At 42.4% G+C, this 24,484-nt stretch overlaps 2 protein-coding genes and 1 pseudogene across 2 annotated transcripts; 1 reads left to right on the top strand and 2 right to left on the bottom strand.

Annotated features, from left to right (window-relative positions):
* Nucleotides 1-1,137: 1,137 nt before the first annotated feature.
* On the top strand, nt 1,138-2,367 carry LOC121439046 (annotated as a pseudogene).
* Nucleotides 2,368-10,448: 8,081 nt separating this feature from the next.
* LOC121438973 (melanoma-associated antigen B4-like) lies at nt 10,449-11,465 on the bottom strand. The gene has a single exon (XM_041639476.1). The coding sequence runs from the start codon at nt 11,463-11,465 to the stop codon at nt 10,449-10,451; it is 1,017 nt and encodes a 338-aa protein (XP_041495410.1).
* A 12,126-nt stretch (nt 11,466-23,591) lies between these two features.
* On the bottom strand, nt 23,592-24,073 carry LOC121439043 (60S ribosomal protein L27a-like). Its single transcript, XM_041639536.1, has one exon. The coding sequence runs from the start codon at nt 24,071-24,073 to the stop codon at nt 23,627-23,629; it is 447 nt and encodes a 148-aa protein (XP_041495470.1). The 3' UTR covers nt 23,592-23,626.
* Between the last annotated feature and the right edge of the window lie 411 nt (nt 24,074-24,484).

A 24,484-nucleotide genomic window follows, 5' to 3' on the forward strand; every position in this document is an offset into this window, starting at 1 on the left:
GCAGGTGGATCATTGTGAATTTGAGCTTAGCATAATCTATCGAGTTTCAGGACAGCCAGGCTACACAGAGAAAGCCTGTCTCAAAAACAAAAAAAAAAGTAATGTTGTAGAAAATCAAGCATTATATATAGGGTATTGACATTTAAAGTTTTAACCTACATATATTTTTAAATTAGTTACAGCTATAATTGAAAAAACCTTTTTACAACATACTTTAACCGTAACATTTTAACTGCTATTACAATGATTAGAAAACAACTTTAATGTGGTGATTTTAATTGAAAGCTCAATTGATTACATCTAAAACACAGTAGACATATGGTATCTTAGGTAACACTTACAAACTTAGGTAAAGTGTATTAACAGATTTTGTTTACTTAGCCAATTTTAAATTACTTAATACAAATTTAAGTTTCTATAGTATATACTCTGAATATTTTATAAAAAGCATTTACTTTTTTACAACTGTTTATAAAACATCAAAGGTCAGATAAGGCATGTAGAGCTGAATAGAGTTAGCTATTTATTCCTATCATTATAATATTTAACTAAGAAAAAGATTAATGATTAAGAAATACATAACTATGGAGTAACACATTAAAATGATCTGTAAACTCTAAGATAAGATGACTATGAAAGCCTCAAAGTAGGTTTTAAAATAAAATTTAAATTTATTTAGGGCTTTCTCTTCCATAGGCCTCAGTAAAATATGACTCTTGAAAAACTTGTTTATTTGTTTGTTTTTCAAGAGGCGGTAGGGATTTTATTAGAATCCTTAAAATATTTAAAATGTTAATGTTCATATATACATTAAGTTAAATATTTTTTTAATCTTTGGAATCAAGAGTTTAGTATCTCAAAGGAAGGCAATGGTCTGATAGGAAAAACTTTCCCAGGAGTAAGAGTAATCATATCTTAAAGTTAACTTATACCCTCAAGCAAAAGAGTCCATGGTGTAGAACCGGAATCAGGATAAGGATTTAAGAGATTACATATTGACCAGTACTATATCATTATGGACATCTTGGCCTTTAAAGCAGGTTTAATTTTTTAGATTAGAAAAATTCATGTGAGGTGCTCTGGGTTCTAGCCACTCCGCCACCCACACTGTCGCCTCGGCCGCTGCCCTCGCTCGCCATGCTCTCCGCCCGCGTCCCGCTCGCCACCATCACCGACCAGCAGCAGCTGAGGGTGTCGCTGCTGAAGCGACTCCACCTGTCCGAGAAGGAGAACACGCCCCCGAGTCTCAGCGGGACCCGCATCCTGGCGAGCAAGGCTGTCCAAGATGGAGAACACGCCCCCGAGTCTCAGCGGGACCCGCATCCTGGCGAGCAAGGCTGTGAGGAGAATCTTGCTGGACCCGGCCGAACTGGAAAGTAAAGAATCTACTAAGCCCAGCGTTGAGGATGAGCCCTTACTGAGAGAAAATCGCCGCCGCTTCGTGGTCTTTCCATCGAATACCATGATATCTGGTACAAGAAAGCCGAGGCCTCCTTCTGGACAGCTGAGGAGGTCGACCTCTCCAAGGATATTCAACATTGGGAAGCGCTGAAACCCAACGAGAGACATTTTATATCTCACGTCCTGGCTTTCTTTATGGCGAGTGATGGCATAGTCAATGAAAACCTGGTGGAGCGCTTTAGCCAAGAAGTTCAGGTTTACAGAGGCCCGCTGTTTCTATGGCTTCCAAATTGCCATGGAAAACCTACATTCTGAAATGTACAGTCTCCTCATCGACACTTACGTTAAAGATTCCAAAGAGAGGGAATATCTCTTCAATGCTATTGAGACAATGCCTTGTGTGAAAAAGAAGGCCGACTGGGCCCTGCGTTGGATTGGGGACAAAGAAGCTACCTATGGAGAACGAGTTGTGGCCTTTGCTGCTGTGGAAGGGATCTTCTTCTCTGGCTCTTTTGCGTCAATATTCTGGCTCAAGAAACGGGGACTGATGCCTTGGCCTTACGTTTTCCAACGAGCTTATTAGCAGAGATGAGGGTTTACACTGTGACTTTGCCTGCCTGATGTTCAGGCACCTGGTACACAAGCCGTCGGAGCAAAGAGTACAAGAAATCATCATCAATGCAGTGAGGATAGAGCAGGAGTTTCTCACGGAGGTCCTGCCTGTGAAGCTCATCAGGATGAATTGCGCCCTGATGAAGCAGTACATTGAATTCGTGGCGGACAGGCTTATGCTGGAGCTAGGGTTCAGCAAGATTTTCAAAGTAGAAAATCCGTTTGACTTCATGGAAAATATTTCACTAGAAGGAAAGACAAATTTCTTTGAGAAGCGAGTGGGCGAGTATCAGAGGATGGGGGGTGATGTCAAATTCAGCAGAGAATTCTTTCACCTTGGATGCTGACTTCTGAGTAAACTGCCTGCTCTTTGCTGATTATTGTTCTCCCCTTGTCATAAAAAAATCAGCAAAAGCAATCAATTGGCTACACCATGAATTTGTTAACTGGTATCTAAGAACTGGGTAGCTACCTCAGTTGGTCCCTTTTTGCTAGTTGTGTCACTAGAGGAAGGATGTTAAAGGTACTCAGATTCTTAGGGGAGATTCTGCCCTTGGCTTCTGGGAGTAGTGTGTGATAGCCTTTGGCCCCAAGCACCAACAGACCCAGGCTCTATGAGAGGCGACCCTCCAGCAAGCAGGATTCAGCATTTGTTGCCATAAGACAGTTTAAAAGATGTGAGCCTCATTCACTGCTTCCCGTGGACTCTAGCATTTACTTAAGTTTGTAAATAAAACTAGCACTTTGCACACACACACACACACACACACACACACAAAAGAAAAATTCATGTGAGTTTTCTGAAAGAAAGATTTGGAACCATTACCAATCTCTATTTGTTTTACCTATGTGGTCACATTGATTAAACATACGTTTTATCTTTTATCCTTATTTTGTTTCTTAGAGTTTCAGCTTGCTATGAGCGAAAATAAAGGTGAACCTGTTATGGGAGCCCACTGGAATGACAACTCACATACAATTAAGAGTCATTTCAGAGTGTTTATTCTAGCAGGTTGGGACTATACTCAATTATTTGGGAACTAAGTTTAGTCCCAAGGACTTAGAGCAGTGGTTCTCAACCTCTGTCTGGGTCACAACCCCTTTAGGATTGAGTAACTTTTTCACAAGGGTCACTGAAGACCCACAGAAAACACAGATACTTCATAACTATGTATAGCAGTAGCAAAATTCTAGTTATAAAGTAGCAACAGAAATAATTTTATTATTGGGAATCACTGTGACATAAGGAACTGATTTAAAGGTTCACAGCATCGGGAAGGTTGAAAACCACCAATTTAGAGTAAGCGGCTTTTAAAACCAAAACCTATATGCTGGGATTTTGCTCTGCAGCTTTAGGAATAGATTGCAAGCAATTTAACAAAAGCTGCTACTGGAAGAGTTAGGGTTCTGCAAAAGCAACAAATTTAAAAGTGCTAAGATGTTAGCTGGGGCAACTTGGCCTCAGGACCTAGAATACATTTGATATATTTGCAAGGTATTCTACACCAAGGAGATCAAATTCTGGTTATGTCTGAAGTGTTCTCATCTAGAATACAAGAGAGAGGGACCTCTGCATTGTCTTGCCCAGTTACATTCCACTCTGGTTCTTTGAGCATCAGTCAAATTGGTGATTTGTCCTTTTGTAGGAGACCATAATTGATCCTGTGGACTGCTTGCTTAACTGAACATGCAGTTGAAGATGCAGGAGTCTCATCATTTGCCAGATCTGGACATTGGTGGCAGTAACGTGGTCAGGCATGGCGACCATTTAAACAGAGATTGATACACTAATTATTTGATATTTCTTTTCTTTCCTTGAAGATTTTTCTGACCATGACAAGGTTTTCCTTAATCAGCACTAATTAGTTGACATAGAAACAGCAAGTTTCTCCTCAGGCCATGCAGGTTCTTCATTCTCTCAAAAAAAGGAAATCTAGCCTCTTTATGTAGGACTACCATCTTGAATATGTCAAACTGATTCTCCAGGCTTGAAATAGAATTACCCAAGTGGTCTAGGTCTATGTCTATCCAGAAACTGAGTTACCTAAAGTGCAGTACCAAACAATCAAGGCCGAGGTGCCTACTGGAGTTGTAGCAGCTATTTCCACACTTACTAGGATTGGGAACAGAATTGGCGCCCATTTGATTATGTTAACATTGACTCAAAGCCCACTTGAGCTCTCCTCTCTTCTCTATTATAAGCATATGCCTGAGGGATAATAGAAAGCAGTATATATAGAATCGAGCTGTAAATTTCCAGTGAGTTGTAGGAGGCACATTTAGTGAGACCATTAGTACAACTAGTCATATAGTTTGAGCATATGATGTAGGTACCTTGTCCTTGGTAGAGTGTGCATAAAATTATAATCCCTAAAGGCCTTTTACTAATCAGACTTCTCCACAACGTGACTTATAGACCCCTCTGTTTCTGCCCTAGGCTGATCTTATTCCATCCCTGGAAGTGACATCAGGGAGCAGAGATCCACCTGGAAGATTGAGTCTCCCATCTTTGGTTTTTCTAAATTCTCACATCCAGGTTTTGGGGATGATGGGGATTGTGTATCCTGGGTTAGGAAACTTTGGTCAGTCTCATCTTTAAGGGGTCCATATGACAGTTCGTCTGATACCATCCTCAGTGACAGCTTATCAAGGGATAACACCAGTTACTTTGACAGCAGTTGGGGTGGACAGGATGAATGGGTGGGCTCCCTTTCATATGGACAGGGATCCTCTTTATTCAAACTAAGTAAATGGTCACAGGAATGATTTAAAATAAACTGGAAATGGACATGGGGTAAGTCTGCAGCTGGACTGGAATACTGTGGCTTCAGATTACCTCACACTATGAAGTATTGTCTGCTCTCTCAGCTACCAACAGTGTCCCCCACATGCACAAGCTCTCAAACTGTCTGGACTGCAGTCTCTACATTTACACTTGGTTTCTCCAGCCCTGTTCTCCTCAAAGACAGAGGTTGTGTAATGAATGGAGATAACTTGAAACTCTGACTGCCATGTATATAAATATTCCCCTTCTGCTGTCTCATGGCTGCCATTTTCAATCAGTAATTTTATGTCCTTGTTCTAGACATAAAGAAGATATAACAAGAGACTTTTGACAACTCTGCTCTACAGTTTCATGCTGGGATAATCAAAAACAGATAGACTTTTCTGTCCCTGTGATACTAAATGTTATTGTCCTTTCAGGCCCTGCCCAGGTATCCCTGACTTGCCTCCTGGTGAAACTCTACTTCTTCCCTCTTTGAGTGTATGTTAAATGTTAAGGATGCTTGACTGTCTTCATACACATGTGTAGATGATAGAAGTGAACTTGATGCCTTAATAAGAACTTCCTAGCTTCTTTGTTGAGACAGAGTTTCTCACTAACTAAGATGTCACTTGTTTGGTTAGTCAGGATGGCCAGCTAAGCCAAAGGGTATGTGTCAATGGAGATTTCTCTCCTGCCCACCAGTTCCCGAACAAACACTCAAAGACTTACAGTAATTATAAAATTTTGCCCTGTGGCCGGGCCGTGGTGGCGCACGCCTTTAATCCCAGCACTCGGGAGGCAGAGGCAGGCGGATCTCTGTGAGTTCGAGACCAGCCTGGTCTACAAGAGCTAGTTCCAGGACAGGCTCCAAAACCACAGAGAAACCCTGTCTCGAAAAACCAAAAAAAAAAAAAATTTGCCCTGTGGCTAAGGCTTATTACAAACTAGTTCTTACTTAGAAATGAACCCATTTCTACTATTTGATATCAAAAGTCTTGTGGTTCATTATCTTACATGTTGCTTGTCAATAGTGCTGCTGGTGCCCTCCTGATTCCACCTTCTTCTCTGTCTAATTGCTTGGATTTTCTGCCTGGCTCTATTCTGTCTGGATATTGGTCAGTCAGCACATTTACTAAAGAAAGGTAATAAAACATATTCATAACTTTCAGAAGGGCATCCCACACCTACGAAGCACTGAGCTTCAAGATCCCATCGCAGGACCTGGTTTTTATGTGCTTATGGACTGAATTCAGGTGCTCATTCTTGGGTCACGTGATATGTACCATCTAAGTCATCACAGTAGTGAAGGTCCCATGCTTATTGTAAGGTATGCTCTCTTCATGAGCCTTGTGTCTCCTGCACTCACACTAGGCAGAAGGTAGAAAAGGTATATCCTGTCTATATACCAGAAATAAATTTATGAAAAAATTAAGGCTTTACAATTGGTTGTTCACGACAGGAAAGCAAAAGAATGTTCGCCATTAAAAGAATCGGCTGTCCTAATAAATTTAATTGAGGTGGCATGAGACACAAGCCTAGAACCAAGCCTTGAGCTGTGCAGTTCACCTAAACGGGAAACTGACAGAGATCTCTGCCTGACATTACCTTGTGTCCTAGATGGTGACAACAGAGAGGATTAGGTCTGTCACTCACCAATATGGAATGCATGTTTACTCTTTTTTACCAAAGCAAACCTAGACATAATCTGGCAGGCTTCCTCTTTTCAAATGAAGTGTCTTTACATATCTCCATTCTTATTTGTGCTCATAAGGGATTTGTATACTAATTTATTTGCTCATTTATTCTCTTCTATTCTTTTCCTTCGAAGAAAATTCTGGCACAACTGTATTGGAAGACCCCACCTTTCATTTATTGAAAATATTCTTCTCTCATACAATATGTCCTGACTACAGTTTTCCTTCCCTTCACTCCTCCCAGCTGTCTCCTCCCACAGATCCACTCCCCTCTGTTTCCTTTTGAGAAAAAAAAGAAGAATTCCAAGGGATGTCATCCAAATAGAACAAAACAGGATATAATAACATCAAACAAACAGTCATTACATATATGCAAAGGACCTCGCACATATCTATACAGATTCTGTGCTTACTACTCCAGTCTCTGTTGGCCCATATGAGCCCTGCTTAGCTGATTTGCTGGGTCATGTTCTCCTATTGTCCTCCATTCTCTTTGAATGCTATCTTTCCTACAATTCCCAGAGTTCCCCAGTTTCTCAAGGGGTGAAACCTATGCAAACCTCTAAATTAGTCACTCTGCAAATATCAGGCTGTGGGTCTCTGAACCTGCTCCCATCTGGTGACAAAGGAGTCCTCTCTGATGATACTGGACATGAAAGTGGTATGAGACTTTACTCCGCAGGCTCCAGAAATAGAAACCTGGCCATCAACCCAGACACAAATCCCAGACCTACACTCTATCCTGTCTGCAAGTTGTGCTTGGGCAATGGTGGCCAACTACTCTTTGGTTTAGCATGAGGCACACACTATGAGTGGAGCCTGTATGGATAGGAACTGGAAACTGGACAGCCCAGAGACCTGTGGTAGAATGAAACATGACTGAAACAAAACACAATGAAATGATTTCTAATAATATTCTTCTATACCCTGACTTTATCTGAGACCTTTGGTGTCATTCCAACAGCCTCAAATCTCTAGTTAGAGCATACAATCTCTAGTTAGAAGTGAAATTTGTCTTGTTGTAGTTCACCTGCCAAGAGTTCCCAGGGTGAGATTTAGTGGAAGAAGTATGTGGGTGGGAGTTTTCAGATTTCTGGTATAAAGTAGAAAGCTAGCCCATGTGAACCTGAGACAGAACACGTTTCTGGTGTTCCTCAAAACCTTGTGATGTCCCAGACTGAAGTGAACATGATTCACTATTACCATATATATGATTTTACAATTCTTTCTGCTATTCCCCTCATTTACACTTGAGACTTGTCATTTACACTTGTTGACTCGTTAGGCAGTAGTATAGGCGTGACCACGCATACACACACACACACACACACACACAAACACACTGTTCTGTTAGGCAGTATATACACTCACAATCATACTCTGTTCAGTTAGGCAGTTTTATACACAGACAAACACAAACACACTCTGTTCAATAAGGTAGTATTACACACACACCAAGCATACACAACACATACCACACAAACACACTTAGAGGCACACAGACAGTCTACTCAGTTGAGCCGATCACTGTCAATCCAAGAAGATCCTACCACTAAAAGAAGTTCTGACAGTTCTAAAGGCCTCTCTCAGATTGAAGATGAGGTTTTTCTTAGATGACCTTCCATGTGTGTTTACTTTTAGGTCCAGAATGTGTCTTTTCTGAGCATTTTTGTCTTGCATGATCCTCTCTCAACTTATTTTCTTGTACTTATCAGACCTCACTATTCCTTTCTTACCTGACCTGAGAAAGCTGCTCCTGGGTGTAGCAGCTTTTCATTTGTATTTTAATAAATTAAGGTGCCTGAAGTTCATAGAGTAAAACGGTAACACTGGCCAGTCTTACAGACCAGGCCACAGTAACACTTTAATCCCACTCTTGCTGCCATAGGAACTGGGTGGTGCATGACTTTAATTCCAGTGGTTCACATCTTCCATCCCAGAACTAGAGAGGATTCTAGAATGTGGAGACAGCTCCCAGTTACATCTCATTCTGAGATTCCTAGAGGCAGGATTGCCATTTCAGACTGAGGTCAATGTTAACAGTCAGTGGATGTCTGCATTCCTTTTGGGTCTTCAAGTTGAACCCTAATGTCTCCCTCTGGGCTTTAATTATACAATCTTTATTTGGTGCCCAACTTTTGGAGGCATGATTGAAAAACAAGACATTTACCTGAGAGTTTTAGCTCCCATGCCAGGGCAGAGCATGGGTTGGAATTCCAGCTCTAGGAATTCAGAGGAAGCTCTAGACTTTTCAGGTCCCATCTGAGTTGGCTTAGACTCCTCTCCTGCAAATCACATCTTTTATGCCACCGCTCAGGCACACACAGGTGTTCCCCTATTCCTTCTGGTTTCCTGTGGGTCCTACAGACCTGCATCTTGCCCTTAGCCCTGCATGCTTAAGGCTACCTTTCATAGACAGTAGTTTCTCTCTTACCAGTTCCCATAGCTGCTCAGTCCCAACAAAACACAGAGGCTTATGTCAGGTGTAAACTGTTTGGCCCCATTAGCTCAGTTTTATTTCTAATTAGCTCTTATACCTTAAATTAACCTATAATTCTTATCTATGTTAAGCGACATGGCTTGGTACCTTTTCCAATGCAACATTTCATCATGCTTCCTCCCCATCTGGGTGGATATGCAGAGGAGTCCTTTTCTCTTCCCAGAATAATTGTTTACTCACACTGCCTATAATTCCCCCCTGGCTACTGGCCAATGAGCAATTTATTAAACCTGTGCAAGTAAAAAATCTTTAGTGGGTAGAAGAACTTTATCCCACAGCACATGGGTCTCTAATATCCCTTGGGATTTGTGTGGGTATAGGTGTATGCCTTGTGTGTGTAGGTGCTTGAAGAGGCCAGAAAAGGACACAGATCTCCTAGAGGTGGAGGCAGTGCAACCAATTAAGACACATTTAATAATATTTAAAATAAAACTGATATAAGAGTCACATTGTGCTTAAACATAAGAGGAATGCAGAAGTGTTGTCTCTAAATCTCATCCTTAATCTAAATTCTATCACTTACTTGTCATGTAAATATGGGAACAGGTAGATTTTTAACTCTTGGTAACCACTGAGAAGTGATTTTAACAAGTTCTTTCTCTTATAATAAAAATGCATGTGTATGGTACAAAGAATCCGTGCTTAAATAGCCCTTATATTTACTTATCAGAAAATGTCATTTATTAATGTGAACATTTTAATCTAATTCATTATTATCCTTATTACTCTTAACATGTTCCCTAAAAGATTCTACAGAAAGTGTTGTATGCCAGGCCATGAACAAGAAGGAAAAACAAGACCTTCATCCCTTAAAATAACTTGTAATGGATATAGAAAAATATATTTGTGGAAGAAGATATAACGCATTTATTGTTTCTTTAGGAAGTAGAGATCTTATTCCATTCTATCCAATAATGAAAGTTTCTTAGAGAAAATATCATTGCATATTCCAGATCTCCTGCTTCTATTATCAAACATGCACAGTACACAGGGAAACAGCTCTGCAAGTGTAGATGTGCAGAGCGTGTTTGGTTAAAGCATGAACATTGTAAAAAAAGATCTGCTTCTCGGCTGATTTCTCACATATATTTTAATATCAAAAAATCAGTATATTTACCTGACATCAATGCCAAGAAAACGAGGACTAAAAGAAAATTTCACTGAAAAACCTAACACTTTTAAATATTTTTCTCTCATATTTCACAACATTTTCTTAATCTAATTCCATAGTATCATATGAATATCATCAAATCCTTAGAACATTTCGATTTGCAAACTGTATTTTAAATCAATCCAAAAAATTTAAGCTCCCAACTTGGTAAACAGTAGTGAAGGAACGGGCTTCAAAATTTTTCTGAGTACATTTAACCCCAAGTTAAAACTATGCTAAAAGTCCTCCAAAAGATTAAGAACAGCTTATCTGCAAAAATATTAACAGACCTTTTCAATCATAAAACAGAGGCTACCTTATACCTCACTTGTGAGTAGGATGACTTAACTTGGTCTTAGTACGTCCCTTGCCCTTGCCTTTAGTGCCAGACTTGGCTGCAGCTGCAGCTTGGGCTTCCTCTTCCTCTTCAATCAAAGCCTGCTCATAAGGAGATGAGTAATCCTCAGTCGTGGTTTCACTCATCTTGGCTAAAAAGTCCATCACCTTTATCTTGTTGGTTTCACCATAGGCTCTCGGGCCCCACAGGAACTGATAGGATGGAGGATCACTGTTAGGAACCTGACGGTATACCAGGTACTTTTCCTGTACCAGATCTTCAGTGATGAGCTTCCTGACATCTCCAAAGATGAGATGTGGGACCCCATCATAGACTCCTAATGCATTCAGGAAATGCCAGACATCTTCCTCGGCAGCACAGTAATTATTTAGGTAGATCACACTGAGGAGAGCAATCAGAATGCCCCTGGTAGGAACACCTAGCTCATTGATCCTACTTCCATCATCCTCGAAATCTAACTTGCTCACAAGTTCATATGCTTGACCACGTGGCAGTATTTCTTTCAGCTCAAGGCCAAACACCACATCCAATCGATAGGAGGCTTTCTTGAGGATCTCGGGGAAGTGTTCCTTGAACCTTTTATGGATAACTTTGAGCATCTCTCCCCTCCTCATGGGCTGCTGCATTTTGTATTTGAGGAGCATGTACTCCATCAGCATTCCCGTCTTCCTTGTCATAAGATCCATCTGCATGCTTCTAGTGGAGAGTAGAGCCCTGGAGGGACGCTCATTTCCATCCCCTTGGCCCTGCTCACCCTTATCAGACCTTCCATGGCTCCTTCCCTGGCTGGCAGTGCTGCTGGGTGCTGAGCTTTCAGACTGCTGTGGGAAGTCAGCAGTAGAAGTGCTTGGCTTAGCATCTCCTGAAGCTTGATCAGAGCCAGCCGGTGACTCTGCTTTCTCTGCCTCCTTTGCTTGAGCATCCCTGAGCCCCTGGCGCCTTTTCTCTCGAGCACGGGCCTTACTCTTCTGTCCCCTTGGCATGATGGCTGGCGTCAGGGACAGCAGGACAGAGTCTTGGTAGTAGAACAGGGAACTGAGATACCTGAATCAGGAAAATAACGTGCTATGAGCACTTTGAGCATGCTGAGAACACTCAGGCTTTCAGCAATTCTTTCCCCTCCTTGTCTCACACATTATAATGACATCAGTGTTCTAAGCACTCCCTGTATTCCTCACCTCTGGTCACCTTATATATACTGTGAGGTAAAGGATGGCTGCCTTTCTCTGGTGTTTGAACACTCTCAATTCTACTCACATCTAGTACTAGGCTGTGGCAATGTTTCACAGAACCCAGGAGTAAGGAAGCCCAAAGGAGACTTGAACTTGAATGACAACACCAATTCACATAACATGAATGGTGAAGTCTCACAAGGCCATACCCTTAGATGAAGCACTGTACACATCGGCTGTTTAAAGAGGGAGATTCAGTCTTCTGTAGGCATAATCGCTCAGTCCTAAAACCATATACATGTAAGCAACACTAAATGGACATATTAGTCTGTATTTACGGCTTTATATAATAAATGCATGCGTTTATATTATTTCTTACATTATTAATATTATTGTTACATGAAAAAATATATAAAATACATGTATGTATTGATATATTGTCACATATGTAACAGTAATAATTATAAATTGGGCTGTGGATTTGAGACCACATGGTGAGGAATGACTCGGGATGGAGAGAGAAGACAGGAAATGATTTAATACAGTACACACAAATTAATAAAACATCAAAAACAAAAAGAATAAAAGTATTGCAGAGTGGCAGGCAGGAAAACTTCGGGAGTTCAAAGTCATCCTGGTCTACATTGTGAATTCTGGGAAAACCAGAGGTATATACAAATAAACTGACTTTAAAAAATAAGAGAAAGACAAAAAAGCATGATAGGCACTGGGAGAATACGCATACACAAGATACGATGTAGATGTGGAAAATAACAATGCTAACCTTTGCCCTCTTGTGCTGACAATGCCCTGGGAACAGAGCCTGTGGCTAGTTATGACAGGTGTCATGTCCAAGTCACAGTATAGAGCCTGACTTGCAGTGGCCCCATTATTTTGGAAGTGATTCCCTCACCTCCATATATCTTCACTGATATTAGGTACTGGAGAACAAGGCTAAAGTGGGCCTACAGGAGACCATGGCCGTCCCTTCTCAGAAAACAGGCTCAGAGGAGCACAGAGGGCTGTCACACCATCAGCTCCAAATTCAGGACATTTTAAATATCCCTTTGCTATGTGTTAACTTTCAGTTTTCATTCAGGCAGAATGTTAGTATCCTCCCCAGACATTTGAAACTGACCCTGTTTCTTTGTCCGCACTAATTTGGTGAAGTTATGGGTACTGTTGTAAAGTTCCTGACATGCACACCTAGTATCATACTCTTCCCCGCTTCCCTCAACCACTGCTGTATTTCCTGTCTTCCTATTTTGCTCATCCTGGTCAATTTCCTATTACCCTCTTACTTCTCGCTAACAGTACAGGAGAGTATTGGCAGGAGACTTTAACACTTCCACATTATTTATTTATGTTTAATAACATCTGCTTTAGCCGTATTTGTCATGTTACCTATGCTTTCAGGAATTCTAAGCAAACACTGTATACCAGCTGTGCTCTCTGTCTATCCTTCCATTTCTGATGTTTTCCTCTTTTAAAAAGACAGGGTATCTCTGTGTAATATCACTAGTACTGTTTTAAAGAACCAGGTTGGCTTCAAACTCACAAAGATCTGCCTGCCTCTGACTTCTAAATGCTGGGATTTGTGCCATCACTGCTGTGCTCCATTTCTGGTTCTTAAGAGTAGTTTGGGGCAATATAAAAGGGACCTGGATCTCTGTGAGTTCGAGGTCATCCTGCTCTACAAGAGCTAGCTAAGACTGTTAACCAGAGAAACTTTGTCTAGAAAGATCCTAAAATAGAAAAGGCTTCCAGATAGCTGGGAGGTGGCTATGCACCTTTGGTCCTTCCCAGCTGTCTGGAGGCAGAGGCACACGGATCTCTGTGTGTTCCAGTCTTGTGTGGACAACAGAGTGAGTTTCATATGTGGCTTCAAAGCTACAGAGAAAACCTATCTCAAAAAACGAAAGAAAAAAAAAGCATCTAGTTATCTTTGGTATAGTGTTCCTTATGACTGTCATACACTTGGCATGACTGCCCAGGTTAGGATTCCTCTGACACCCAGGGGATGTGCTTACTAACCCAAGTTAGGCTTCCCCCTGAGTACCAAGGGATGGGCATGCCTAGCATAGTTAGGAGTTCCTCTGACTCCCATGGGATGGGAGTGGCTACCAGGGACAGACTTCCCTCTGAATCCTGTTGGATGGGAGTGGCTACTAGAGGTAGAATTTTCTCTGATACCCTCTGGATTGGAGTGGCTACCAGAGGTAGGATTTCTTCTGACTCCCACAGGATGGGAGTGGCTACCAAGGGTAGGATTTCTTCTGACTCCCACAGGATGGGAGTGGCTACCAAGGGTAGGATTTCTTCTGATTCTCACAGGATGGGAGTGGCTACCAAGGGTAAGATTTCTTCTGACTCCCACAGGATGGGAGTGGCTACCAAGGGTAAGATTTCTTCTGACTCCCACAGGATGGGAGTGGCTACCAAGGGTAAGATTTCTTCTGACTCCCACAGGATGGGAGTGGCTACCAAGGGTAGGATTTCTTCTGACTCCCACAGGATGGGAGTGACTACCAAGGGTAAGATTTCTTCTGACTCCCACAGGATGGGAGTGGCTACCAAGGGTAGGATTTCTTCTGACTCCCACAGGATGGGAGTGGCTACCAAGGGTTAGATTTCTTCTGACTCCCACAGGATGGGAGTGGCTACCAAGGGTAAGATTTCTTCTGACTCCCACAGGATGGGAGTGGCTACCAAGGGTAAGATTTCTTCTGACTCCCACAGGATGAGAGTGATTACCTGCCATAGGATTTCTTCTGACACCCAGAGGATGAGAGTGGCTACTGGAGTTAGCTTTTCTCTGATTCCACAGGTTGGGATTGGGTACCAGAATTAGACTTTCCTCTGCCTCCACTGGATGGGAGTGGTTACCAGACTTAGGCTTTTCTCTCACTCCAGGGGATGGGAGTGCCTACCAGACAAAGGGCTTCTTTGGCTCCACAGGATCGGAGTGGCTACCAGAGTTAGGCTTTCCTCTGACTTGATGGTATGGAAGTTCTACCAGACTTATGCCCTATTCTGACTCCCACGGGATGGGAGAGGCTACCAGATTTAGCCTTTTCCCTGATTCCCATTGGGTGGGAGTGGCTATCAGAGATGGACTTTTCTCTGATACCCTCTGGATGGGGGGGGGACTACCAGAGTTATGCTTTCCTTTGACTCTCACAGGATGGGCTTAGCTACCAGAGTTTGGTTTTTCTCTGCCTCCCATGGGATGGGAATGGTTACCACAGTTAGACTGTTCTCTGACTCTCGCGGGATGGGAGTGCCTAACCAAAGCCTCTGGATATCTTCTGAACATGGCACTTCCTCACAACACCCCGAGATGGGCGTGGCTATCTGAAACCTTAATGTGTCTCTTTCTTTTGGCTACTGGAGACCTCCTACCAGCCCGTGTTGGGCATGACCAATCCCGTGAGTTTTGCGTGGTTTTAGGAGATATGTGTTTTTAAGAGCTACCTCTAGCATTTAAAATTAGTAGAGAGCCAGGCAGTGATGTTGCAAGCCGTTAATTCCAGCACTCAGGAGGCAGGGGCAGGCAGATCTCCGTGAGTTTGAGACCAGCCTGGTCTACAAGATCTCGTTCCAGAATCACCCTCCAAAGCTACAGAGAAACACTGGCTCTAAGGGCAAAAAAAGAAAAAGTACACAGCTCGCAGGAGTTGGTTCTTCATTCCACTGAACATTACCTACTGATTTTGCTGGTGATGAAGTCAGATAGAATTCCTTTGCTTCTGTACTCCGCCACGGGGCACTTTAGAGCCCAAGGACAAAACAACTCATGGTGGACTAAAATTCATTTCAAGCGTTTTGCCTTACCATTTAGAAGTCAAACGCTGGCTTTAATTGTGACCTACGAAGCCACCATTTTCAGAATCAGAGTTACCTTCTAATAGGGGAAGTCCCCGTTTCCTCCCAGAAACATACAAAGCTACAAGACGCCTCATATTTTCCCAGGGCAAGCTCGATTGAGCGCTAGCACAGCTCCTGTGATTATCCCAGACATATTCCCCCTTGGTACATATTCAGGGTCCTCACCTTGAATGCAGACCTCTCTGAGAAATCTCCGGCAGCAAGGCCCGAGCAGCAGAAGTGGCCTCCGTGCCAGGGACACTAAGACCCAGCTCCTCCCCTCCTCACAGGAAGTGAGGTAAACCATATCTGGTCAGGGGCGGGCTCTGAAGAGTGACAGCAGGGACGGGTTAATGTGGAACCAGACTGCTGTGGAGGAAATTTAGAGGAAAGTCTGATTTCCTTTCTGTACTTCCTAAGACACTAAGCCTTCCCGCTGCCTACACTTTTCTTGGGCTATTTCGTGGAGAGCTTAAAACCTGAACCTCGGAAGCCCCACTTAACTTATGCCCCATTCCCCTTGCCGGGCTTCCATCTCTGCCACACACTACCTGAACCCACCTTCTCCTCTTCCCCATTTTACATGTCCTGCCCCTGGTTGTACGAAAGTCTTCTTCTATTTAGAGCTCAATTCTCAGTTTTCAGCCACACTCCTCTGCTCTCCGGGAACTCCACCCCACCCTTACCTGGTGTACCAGGGTCATCTGTCTATGCGTTACTTTCATTGGTTAAATAAAGAAACTGCTTTGGCTTTTTGATAGGGCAGAATTTAGACAGGTGAAGTAGACTGAACAGAATGGCGGGAGAAAGAAAGCAGAGTGAGGCAGACACCATGGCTCACTTCTCCGAGATAGACCGAGAGCCATGTGCCCGTAAGCCACAGTCAAGTGATGATACACATTAATGGTCATGGGTTAATCTAATATGTGAGAGTTAGCCAATAAGAGGCTAGAACTAACAGACCAGGCAGAAATTTAATTAATACAGATCTCTGTGTGATTATTTAAGGCATAAGCTAGCTGGGTGGACAGGACGACAAGCAGCCCGCCACTCCCGTTACAACAGAGAGGCTGCTCAATGCGGTAACTAACTGCACTTAAAAACCTGAGAGGGCTTAAAAGGAAAAGAGAATTTAACACAGTTTTTTGCTGTTTGTGGGTGGCATGCCACAAAGAAATTTTCCTGACTCAGCAGCAGGAAAAAACTGGCCGTTTTTTTTTTTATTTTTTTTTTTTTTTTATTTTTCGAGACAGGGTTTCTCCGTAGCTTTTGGTTCCTGTCCTGGAACTAGCTTTTGTAGACCAGGCTGGCCTCGAACTCACAGAGACCCACCTGCCTCTGCCTCCCGAGTGCTGGGATTAAAGGCGTGTGCCACCACCGCCCAGCTAAAACTGGCCCTTTTAAAATGCCAGCTTTCTTCCCTGTCCTGGGATTGTGATCTCTGTTTGACTCCTGCGTGAGACAGAGCTTTTGAATGGGGTTGTGATTAAAGCGATATGGCTTGCTCGATGGCAATGTGTACTGATGTGTGCCTGGAACTAAGTGCAGCTCAGGAGCACCAAATTGTTCTGAGGGCACTCCTCTGGTTCCACTATGCTTAACTGTGCTGATCTCAGGCAGGATCTATCGTAATTACCATAACAACAGCACAGTTAAGGTTTAGACTGGGCAGCAAATAGGTGGTACCATATTACCCCTATGTGGCACAAGCTAAAGTTTTTAAGAAGTGCTCAGCATTTTAAGAAGAGCTCCTCGGCAGTAAAGAATTACAGATTCACAATAGGAGAGATTCAGACACAAAAGACCTCTAAATGCGTCACAGTGTATCTGGGTTTTAATCTAACTATGTAAGGTGTCTTGAGAAGTAGTTGCTAGAACTGTTTGAAATCTCTTTCACGGAGGGAAAATAACCCCTCTGACTGGTTCCCTTCCTTTCCCCAGAATGGAATACTTGGAAAAACCCCATTAGCCTTATAGACCAATTTTGTATATACCTTTTAGGAATTTTTGTATCTGCCAGACCTGTTACATGAGGCAGCGGGAATTAGGTTTTATGAAGATATTCCCCAGAAAAGCAGTGTGCTAATACACATATCGAGTAGTAGACCATGAATGGATCTAGGTAACGTCTATTTTGATATTAGTGACACAAAGACATTCAATGTGTTTTGTGTTCGGAAAAGCAGAATCAAAGGAAAATAGAACTGAGGTCTAGAAGGATTGGTCCCTCAAATGACAGAGCAAAGGAAAATAGAACTGAAGCCTAGAAGGATTGGTCCTTCAAATGGCAGAGAGGGAAACTACCCAGCAATGCTTGAAGATGGGTTTCGGCATAAATCCTCAGGAATGATGTGGTGGGGACACAGACCTAGATTCACTTGGCTATCTTTCATAGTTTGAAGTATCCTCCTAAGCTTTGACTCAGGCCAAACAGATTTGGTTCTTTAAGGCAGAAAATAAATTTAGGACTGGTTGAATTGTAAAGACACTGTAATATATGTAAGAGAGGTAAAAAAAGAAAAAAGTTGCTCAAGGGAAACAGTACGACACAAGAGACATAAAGAAACAAGGAAAGAGAAAGAGATGAGTAAGGAGGTATTTCACAATTTATCCTTAGTTTATCAAATTGATAAGATTTTATTTATCTATTTATTTTAGCATTATCATTTAACACATATATTTTTATGTGTGTTAAAGGACTCATTTTTAGAATAAATTAAACATTTTATTAGTTAATTTGTGAACAGATATTTCACACATTAATTAAAGCAGGGTGTTCTTTGTAATTTATTTTTTAATCCTTTGCCTAGGCCTTTCCAAAGTGTGCACGATTAAACCCCTTTATAGATAGTTATTTTATATCTTTCATCCCCACAAATACTTGCATGTTAATAATTATAACGCTTAAAACTATCCTAGATTCTGGTGGGAATTTGTCTTCAAACATCCAAACACTTCCCCATTTTTGGACATTTGGTTCATATACACATGCATGTATGTATACATATATGTATGAACATATGCATGCATATTTTGCTTCTAACCAGAAAAGTTACCTGTACATAACAGCTAAGGAATGTTTTGGGGGTCAGTTTTGTGTGCTGCTTGTTGAATTAACTTTGTCAGATCTTATGTTGCAATCTCCTTTTCTCACTGGGATTTGGGATTATCCTGTTTGCTTACCTAAACATGAGGGGCCCTAAGACACTGGTGACCAATTCTTCAAATATGCATTCCTGGGCAAGCCAATAATGTTCCTTCTGACCCAGTAATGGGGTATGTTTGGATTATCTGTGCAGCCATTGCACAGTGTGTGATGTTTTACCTCTGTTCATTTGGATGGGAGGGAGAAAACAAATCTCTTTTCTCTTTAGTGTTTTAATCATCAGATGCTCCTAAAATTCCTAAGCTAAAGGCTTGGTATGGTCACAGGAATGATTTAAAATAAACTGGAAATGGACATGGAGTTAGTCTACAGCTGGACTGGAATACTATGGCTTCAGATTACCTCACACTATGAAGTATTGTCTGCTCTCTCAGGTAGCAACAGCGTCCCCCACATGCACAAGTTCCCCAACTGTCTGGACTGCAGTCTCTACATTTACACTTGGTTTCTCCAGTCCTGTTCTCCTCAAGTGACAGAGGTTGTGTAATGAATGGAGAGAACCTGAAACTCTGACTGCCATGTATATAAGATATTCCCCTTCTGCTGTATCATGGCTGCCATTTACAATCAGTATTTTTATGTCCTTGTTCTAGACATAAAGAAGATAAGACAAGAGACATTTGACTCCTGTGCTCTACAGTTTCATGCTTGGATAATGAAAAACAGATAGACTTTTCTGTCCCTGTGATACTAAATGTTATTGTCCTTTCAGGCCCTGCCCAGGTATCCCTGACTTGCCTCCTCGTGAAACTCTACTTCTTTCTTCTTTGAGTGTATGTTAAATGTTAAGGATGCTTGACTGTCTTCATACACATGTGTAGAGGATAGACTTGAACTTGATGCCTTAATAAGTACTTCCTAGCTTCTTTGTTGAGACAGAGTATACCACTATGTTATCTCTCACTAGTTTGGTTAGTCAGGATGGCCAGCTAAGCCAAAGGGTATGTGTCAATGGAGATTTCTCTTCTGCCCACCAGTTCCCGAACAAACACTCAAAGACTTACAGTAATTATAAAACTTTGCCCTGTGTCCCAGGCTTATTACAAACTAGTTCTTACTTAGAAATGAACCCATTTCTACTATTTGATATTTTAACAAAAGTATTGTGGTTCATTACCTCACATCTTGCTTGTCCAGTGCTGTTGGTGCCCTCCTAACTCCATCTTCCTTCTTTCTGTCTAATTGCTTGGATTTCCTGCCTGGCTCTATTTTGTCAGGATATTGGTCAGTCAGTCCATTTCCTAAATAAAGGTAACAAAACATATTCAACTTACAAAAGCATATCCCACAACTATGAAGCATTGAGCTTCAAGATTCTATTGCAGCACCTGGATTTTAATACTGCTTATGGATTGAAATCAGGTCCTCATTCTTGGGCCACATGATATGTACTAACTAAGACATCTCAGTAGCCATGGTCCCATCCTTATGCTAAGGTACATCCTCTGCATGAGCCTTGTGTCTCCCACACACTCACTAGGAAAAAGGAAGAAAAGGTATTTCCTGGCTACATACCAGAAATAAATCTGTGAAAAAAATCAAGACTTTACAATTGGTTGTTCATGACAGGAAAGAAAGGAAAGTTCTCCATTAAAAGAATCGGCATTCTTAATTGTGTTGCCATGACATGCAAGCCTAGAACCAAGCCTTGAACTGTGCAGTTCACCTAAAGTGGAAACTGACTGAGATCTCTTCCTGAAACAACCTGTGTGTCCCAGATGGTGACAACAGAGAGGATTCGGTGTTTCACTCACCAATATCAGATACATGTTCACTCTTTCTTTTTACCAACGCAATCGCTGACATAATCTGGCAAGCTTCCCTTTTTCTTTTCATATGAAGTATCTTTACATATCTCCATTCTTATTTGTGCTTACAAGGGATTTGTATACTAATTTATTTGCTCAATTATTCTCTTATATTTTTTCCTTGGAAGAAAATTCTGGCACAACTGTATTGGAAGTTCCCCCGTCTCTTTCATTTACTGAAAATATTCTTCTCTCATACAATACATCCTGACTACAGTTTTCCTTCCCTTCACTCCTCCCAGCTGTATCCTCCATTCTCCCACAGATCCACTCCCCTCTGTTTCCTCTTCAGAAAAGAGACGGATTCCAAGGGATGACAGCCAAAAAAGGACAAAACAGGATATAATAACATCAAGCAAACAGTCATTACATATATGCAAAGGACGTCACACATATCTATACAGATTCTGTGCTTGCTACTCCAGTCTTTGTTGGCCCATATGAGCCCTGCTTAGCTGATTTGCTGGGTCATGTTCTCCTGTTGTCCTCCATCCTCTTTGAATGCTATAATCTTTCCTCCAATTCCCGGAGTTCCCCAGTCTCTTAGGGGTGAAACCCTATGCAGACCTGATGGAGGAAGGTCATTGACCAATAAAGAAACTGCTTGGCCCTGTGGGTGGAGTAAACAGAACAAAATGCTGGGAGGAAGAGGAAGTGAGGTCAGAGTCTCGACATCTCTCCTCTCCGGAGCAGACGCCTGAGAGAGACGCCATGCCCCGCTCCCGGGCAGACACACGGCATTAAGCTCCAACCCAGGATGGACTAGGCTAGAATCTTCCCTGTAAGACCATTCTCACAGATTATTAGAGATGGGTTGATCGGGATGTGAGAATTAGCCTGTAAGTGTTAGAGCTAAAGGGCCAAGCAGTGCTTAAAAGAATACAGTGTCTGTGTAATTATTTTGGGGCATAAGCTAGCCGAGCAGGTGGCCGGGGTGCTGGGAATGCAGCCCCGCCGCCCCAATTACTACACAGACCTCTAAATTAGTCACTCTGCAAATATCTGGCTGTGGGTCTCTGAACCTGCTCCCATCTGGTGACAAAGGAGTCCTCTCTGATGATACTGGACATGAAAGTGGTATGAGACTTTACTCCGCAGGCTCCAGAAATAGAAACCTGGCCATCAACCCAGACACAAATCCCAGACCTACACTCTATCCTGTCTGCAAGTTGTGCTTGGGCAATGGTGGCCAACTACTCTTTGGTTTAGCATGAGGCACACACTATGAGTGGAGCCTGTATGGATAGGAACTGGAAACTGGACAGCCCAGAGACCTGTGGTAGAATGAAATATGACTGAAACAAAACACAATGAAATGATTTCTAATAATATCCTTCTATACCCTGACTTTATCTGAGACCTTCGGTGTCATTCCAACAGCCTCAAATCTAAGACACTCTCTAGTTAGAAGTGAAATTTGCCTTGTTGTAGTTCACCTGCCAAGAGTTCCCAGGGTGAGATTTAGTGGAAGAAGTATGTGGGTGGGAGTTTTCAGATTTCTGGTATAAAGTAGAAAGCTAGCCCATGTGAACCTGAGTCAGAACATGTTCCCGGTGTTCCTCAAGGCCTTGTGATGCTCCAGTCTGAAGTGAACATGATTCACTATTACCATGTTATGACTCTCACAATTCTTTCCGTTATTCCCCTCATTTACACTTGAGACTTGAGACTCGTCATTTACACTTGTTGACTCTTTTTAGGCAGTACTACAGGTGTGCTCACCCACACACACATAAACATATACACACGGTTCAGTTAGGCAGTATATATACTCACAAACACACTCTGGTCAGTTAGGCAGTTTTATGTACAGACACACACAAACACACTCTGTTCAATAAGGTAGTATTACACACACATCATGCATATACAACATACACCACACAAACACACACACGTACAGACACACAGACAGTTTACTCAATTGAGCCAATTCCTATCAATCCAGGAAGATACTACCACTAAAAAAACTTCTTTTTTTTTAAATTTATTTATTTATTAAGGATTTCTGCCTCGTCCCCGCAACCGCTTCCCATTTCCCTCCCCCTCCCCCGATCAAGTCCCCCTCCCTCATCTGCTCGAAGAGCAATCAGGGTTCCCTGACCTGTGGGAAGCCCAAGGACTGCACACCTCTATCCAGGTCTAGTAAGGTGAGCATCCAAACTGCCTAGGCTCCCACAAAGCCAGTATGTGCAGTAGGATCAAAAACCCACTGCAATTGTTCTTGAATTCTCAGTATTCCTCATTGTCCGCTATGTTCAGCTAGTCCGGATTTATCCCATGCTTTTTCAGACCTAGGCCAGCTGGCCTTGTTGAGTTCCCAATAGAACATCCCCATTGTCTTAGTGTGTGGGTGCACCCGTCGTGGTCCTGAGTTCCTTGCTCGTGCTCCGTCTCCTTCTGCTCCTGATTTGGACCTTGAGATTTCTGTCCGGTGCTCCCATGTGGGTCTCTGTCTCTGTCTCCTTTCATTGCCTCATGAAGGTTAATATTCATGAGGATGCCTATGTGTTTGTCTTTGGATTCACCTTCTTATTTAGTTTCTCTAGGAACATGAATTATAAGCTCAATGTCCTTTATTTATGGCTAGAAACCAAATATGAGTGAGTACATCCCATGTTCCTCTTTTTGGGTCTGGCTTACCTCACTCAGGGTAGTGTTTTCATTGCTGGTGGGAATGCAAACTTGTGCAACCACTCTGGAAAGCAGTGTTTCGGTTTCTCAGGAAATTCGGGATCAACCTACCCCTGGATCCAGCAATACCACTCTTGGGAATATACCCAAGAGAGGCCCTATCATACAACAAAAGCATATGCTCAACTATGTTGATGGCAGCATTGTTTGTAATAGCCAGAACCTGGAAACAACCTAGATGCCCTTCAACGGAAGAATGGATGAAGAAAGTATGGAATATATACATATTAGAGTATTACTCAGCAGTAAAAAACAAGGACTTCTTGAATTTTGCATACAAATGGATGGAAATAGAAAACTCTATCCTGAGTGAGGTAAAAAAACTTCTATACAGAAGAATAAGTTCAACCTGACATTTCTCATGGCTTCTTTGAGATTGAGAGATGAGGGTTTTTTTTTTTTAAGTGTTAGCATTTAATTGGCCTCCCTGAGTGGCTTCAAGCCACCAGAACACAGGCACCTCCAACACCCTTTATCTTCTCTTCAGCTCTTCTGCTGAAAAATTTAGCTTTCACGATGACAGGCTGCTTAGGGAGCTTTCCCTTCCCCAGAACTTTGTAGTAGCCCGATCGCACGATATCAATGATGGGAGCAACTCCAGTCTTGTTCTTGGCAGCGTTGACCCGGGTCTGCTCACTGACCAGCGTCCACAGTTTATCCAGGTTGACAGTCGGGCAGAAGCTCTGGTTCCTCTTTAAGTGGTAATGCCTCATCCCAACTTGCCCGAAGTAACCTGGATGATATTTGTCGAAGTTGATTCTGTGATGATGCATGCCTCCAGCGTTCCCGCGTCCTCCCGGATGCTTGAGGTGTTTACCGATGCAGCCATGGCCGTGGCTCACGTGGCCCCGGAGTTTCCGGGTCTTCCTCAGTCTGGATGGCATGGCGGTGGCAGGAGGGTTTTTTATAGAATACTTTCCATCTGTGTTTACCTTTAGGTCCAGAATGTGTCTTTTCTGAACATTTTTGTCTTGCATGATCCTCTCTCAGTTTATTATCTTCTTCTTATCAGAATTAACCACTCCTTTCTTACCTGACCTGAGAAAGCTGCTCCTGGGTGTAGCAGCTTTTCATTTGTATTTTAATAAATTAAGGTGCCTGAAGTTCAGAGAGTAAAACGATCACACTGGCCAGTCTTACAGACCAGGCCACAATAACACTTTAATCCCACTCTTGCTGCCATAGGAACTGGGTGGTGCATGACTTTAATCCCAGAGGTTCACATCTTCCATCCCAGAACTAGAGAGGATTCTAGAATGTGGAAACAGCTCTCAGTTACATCTCATTCTGAGATT

This window comes from Microtus oregoni, unplaced genomic scaffold (genome assembly GCF_018167655.1).
Source record: "Microtus oregoni isolate MIOR12 unplaced genomic scaffold, Mior012 000059F_ref0000304, whole genome shotgun sequence".
In the NCBI taxonomy this organism is placed as follows: Eukaryota; Metazoa; Chordata; class Mammalia; order Rodentia; family Cricetidae; genus Microtus; species Microtus oregoni.

What these genes read in the sequence shown, in the direction of transcription:
- LOC121438973 (XM_041639476.1), bottom strand. Translation starts at nt 11,465, where the DNA reads ATGCCAAGGGGACAGAAGAGTAAGGCCCGTGCTCGAGAGAAAAGGCGC.
- LOC121439043 (XM_041639536.1), bottom strand. Translation starts at nt 24,073, where the DNA reads ATGCCATCCAGACTGAGGAAGACCCGGAAACTCCGGGGCCACGTGAGC.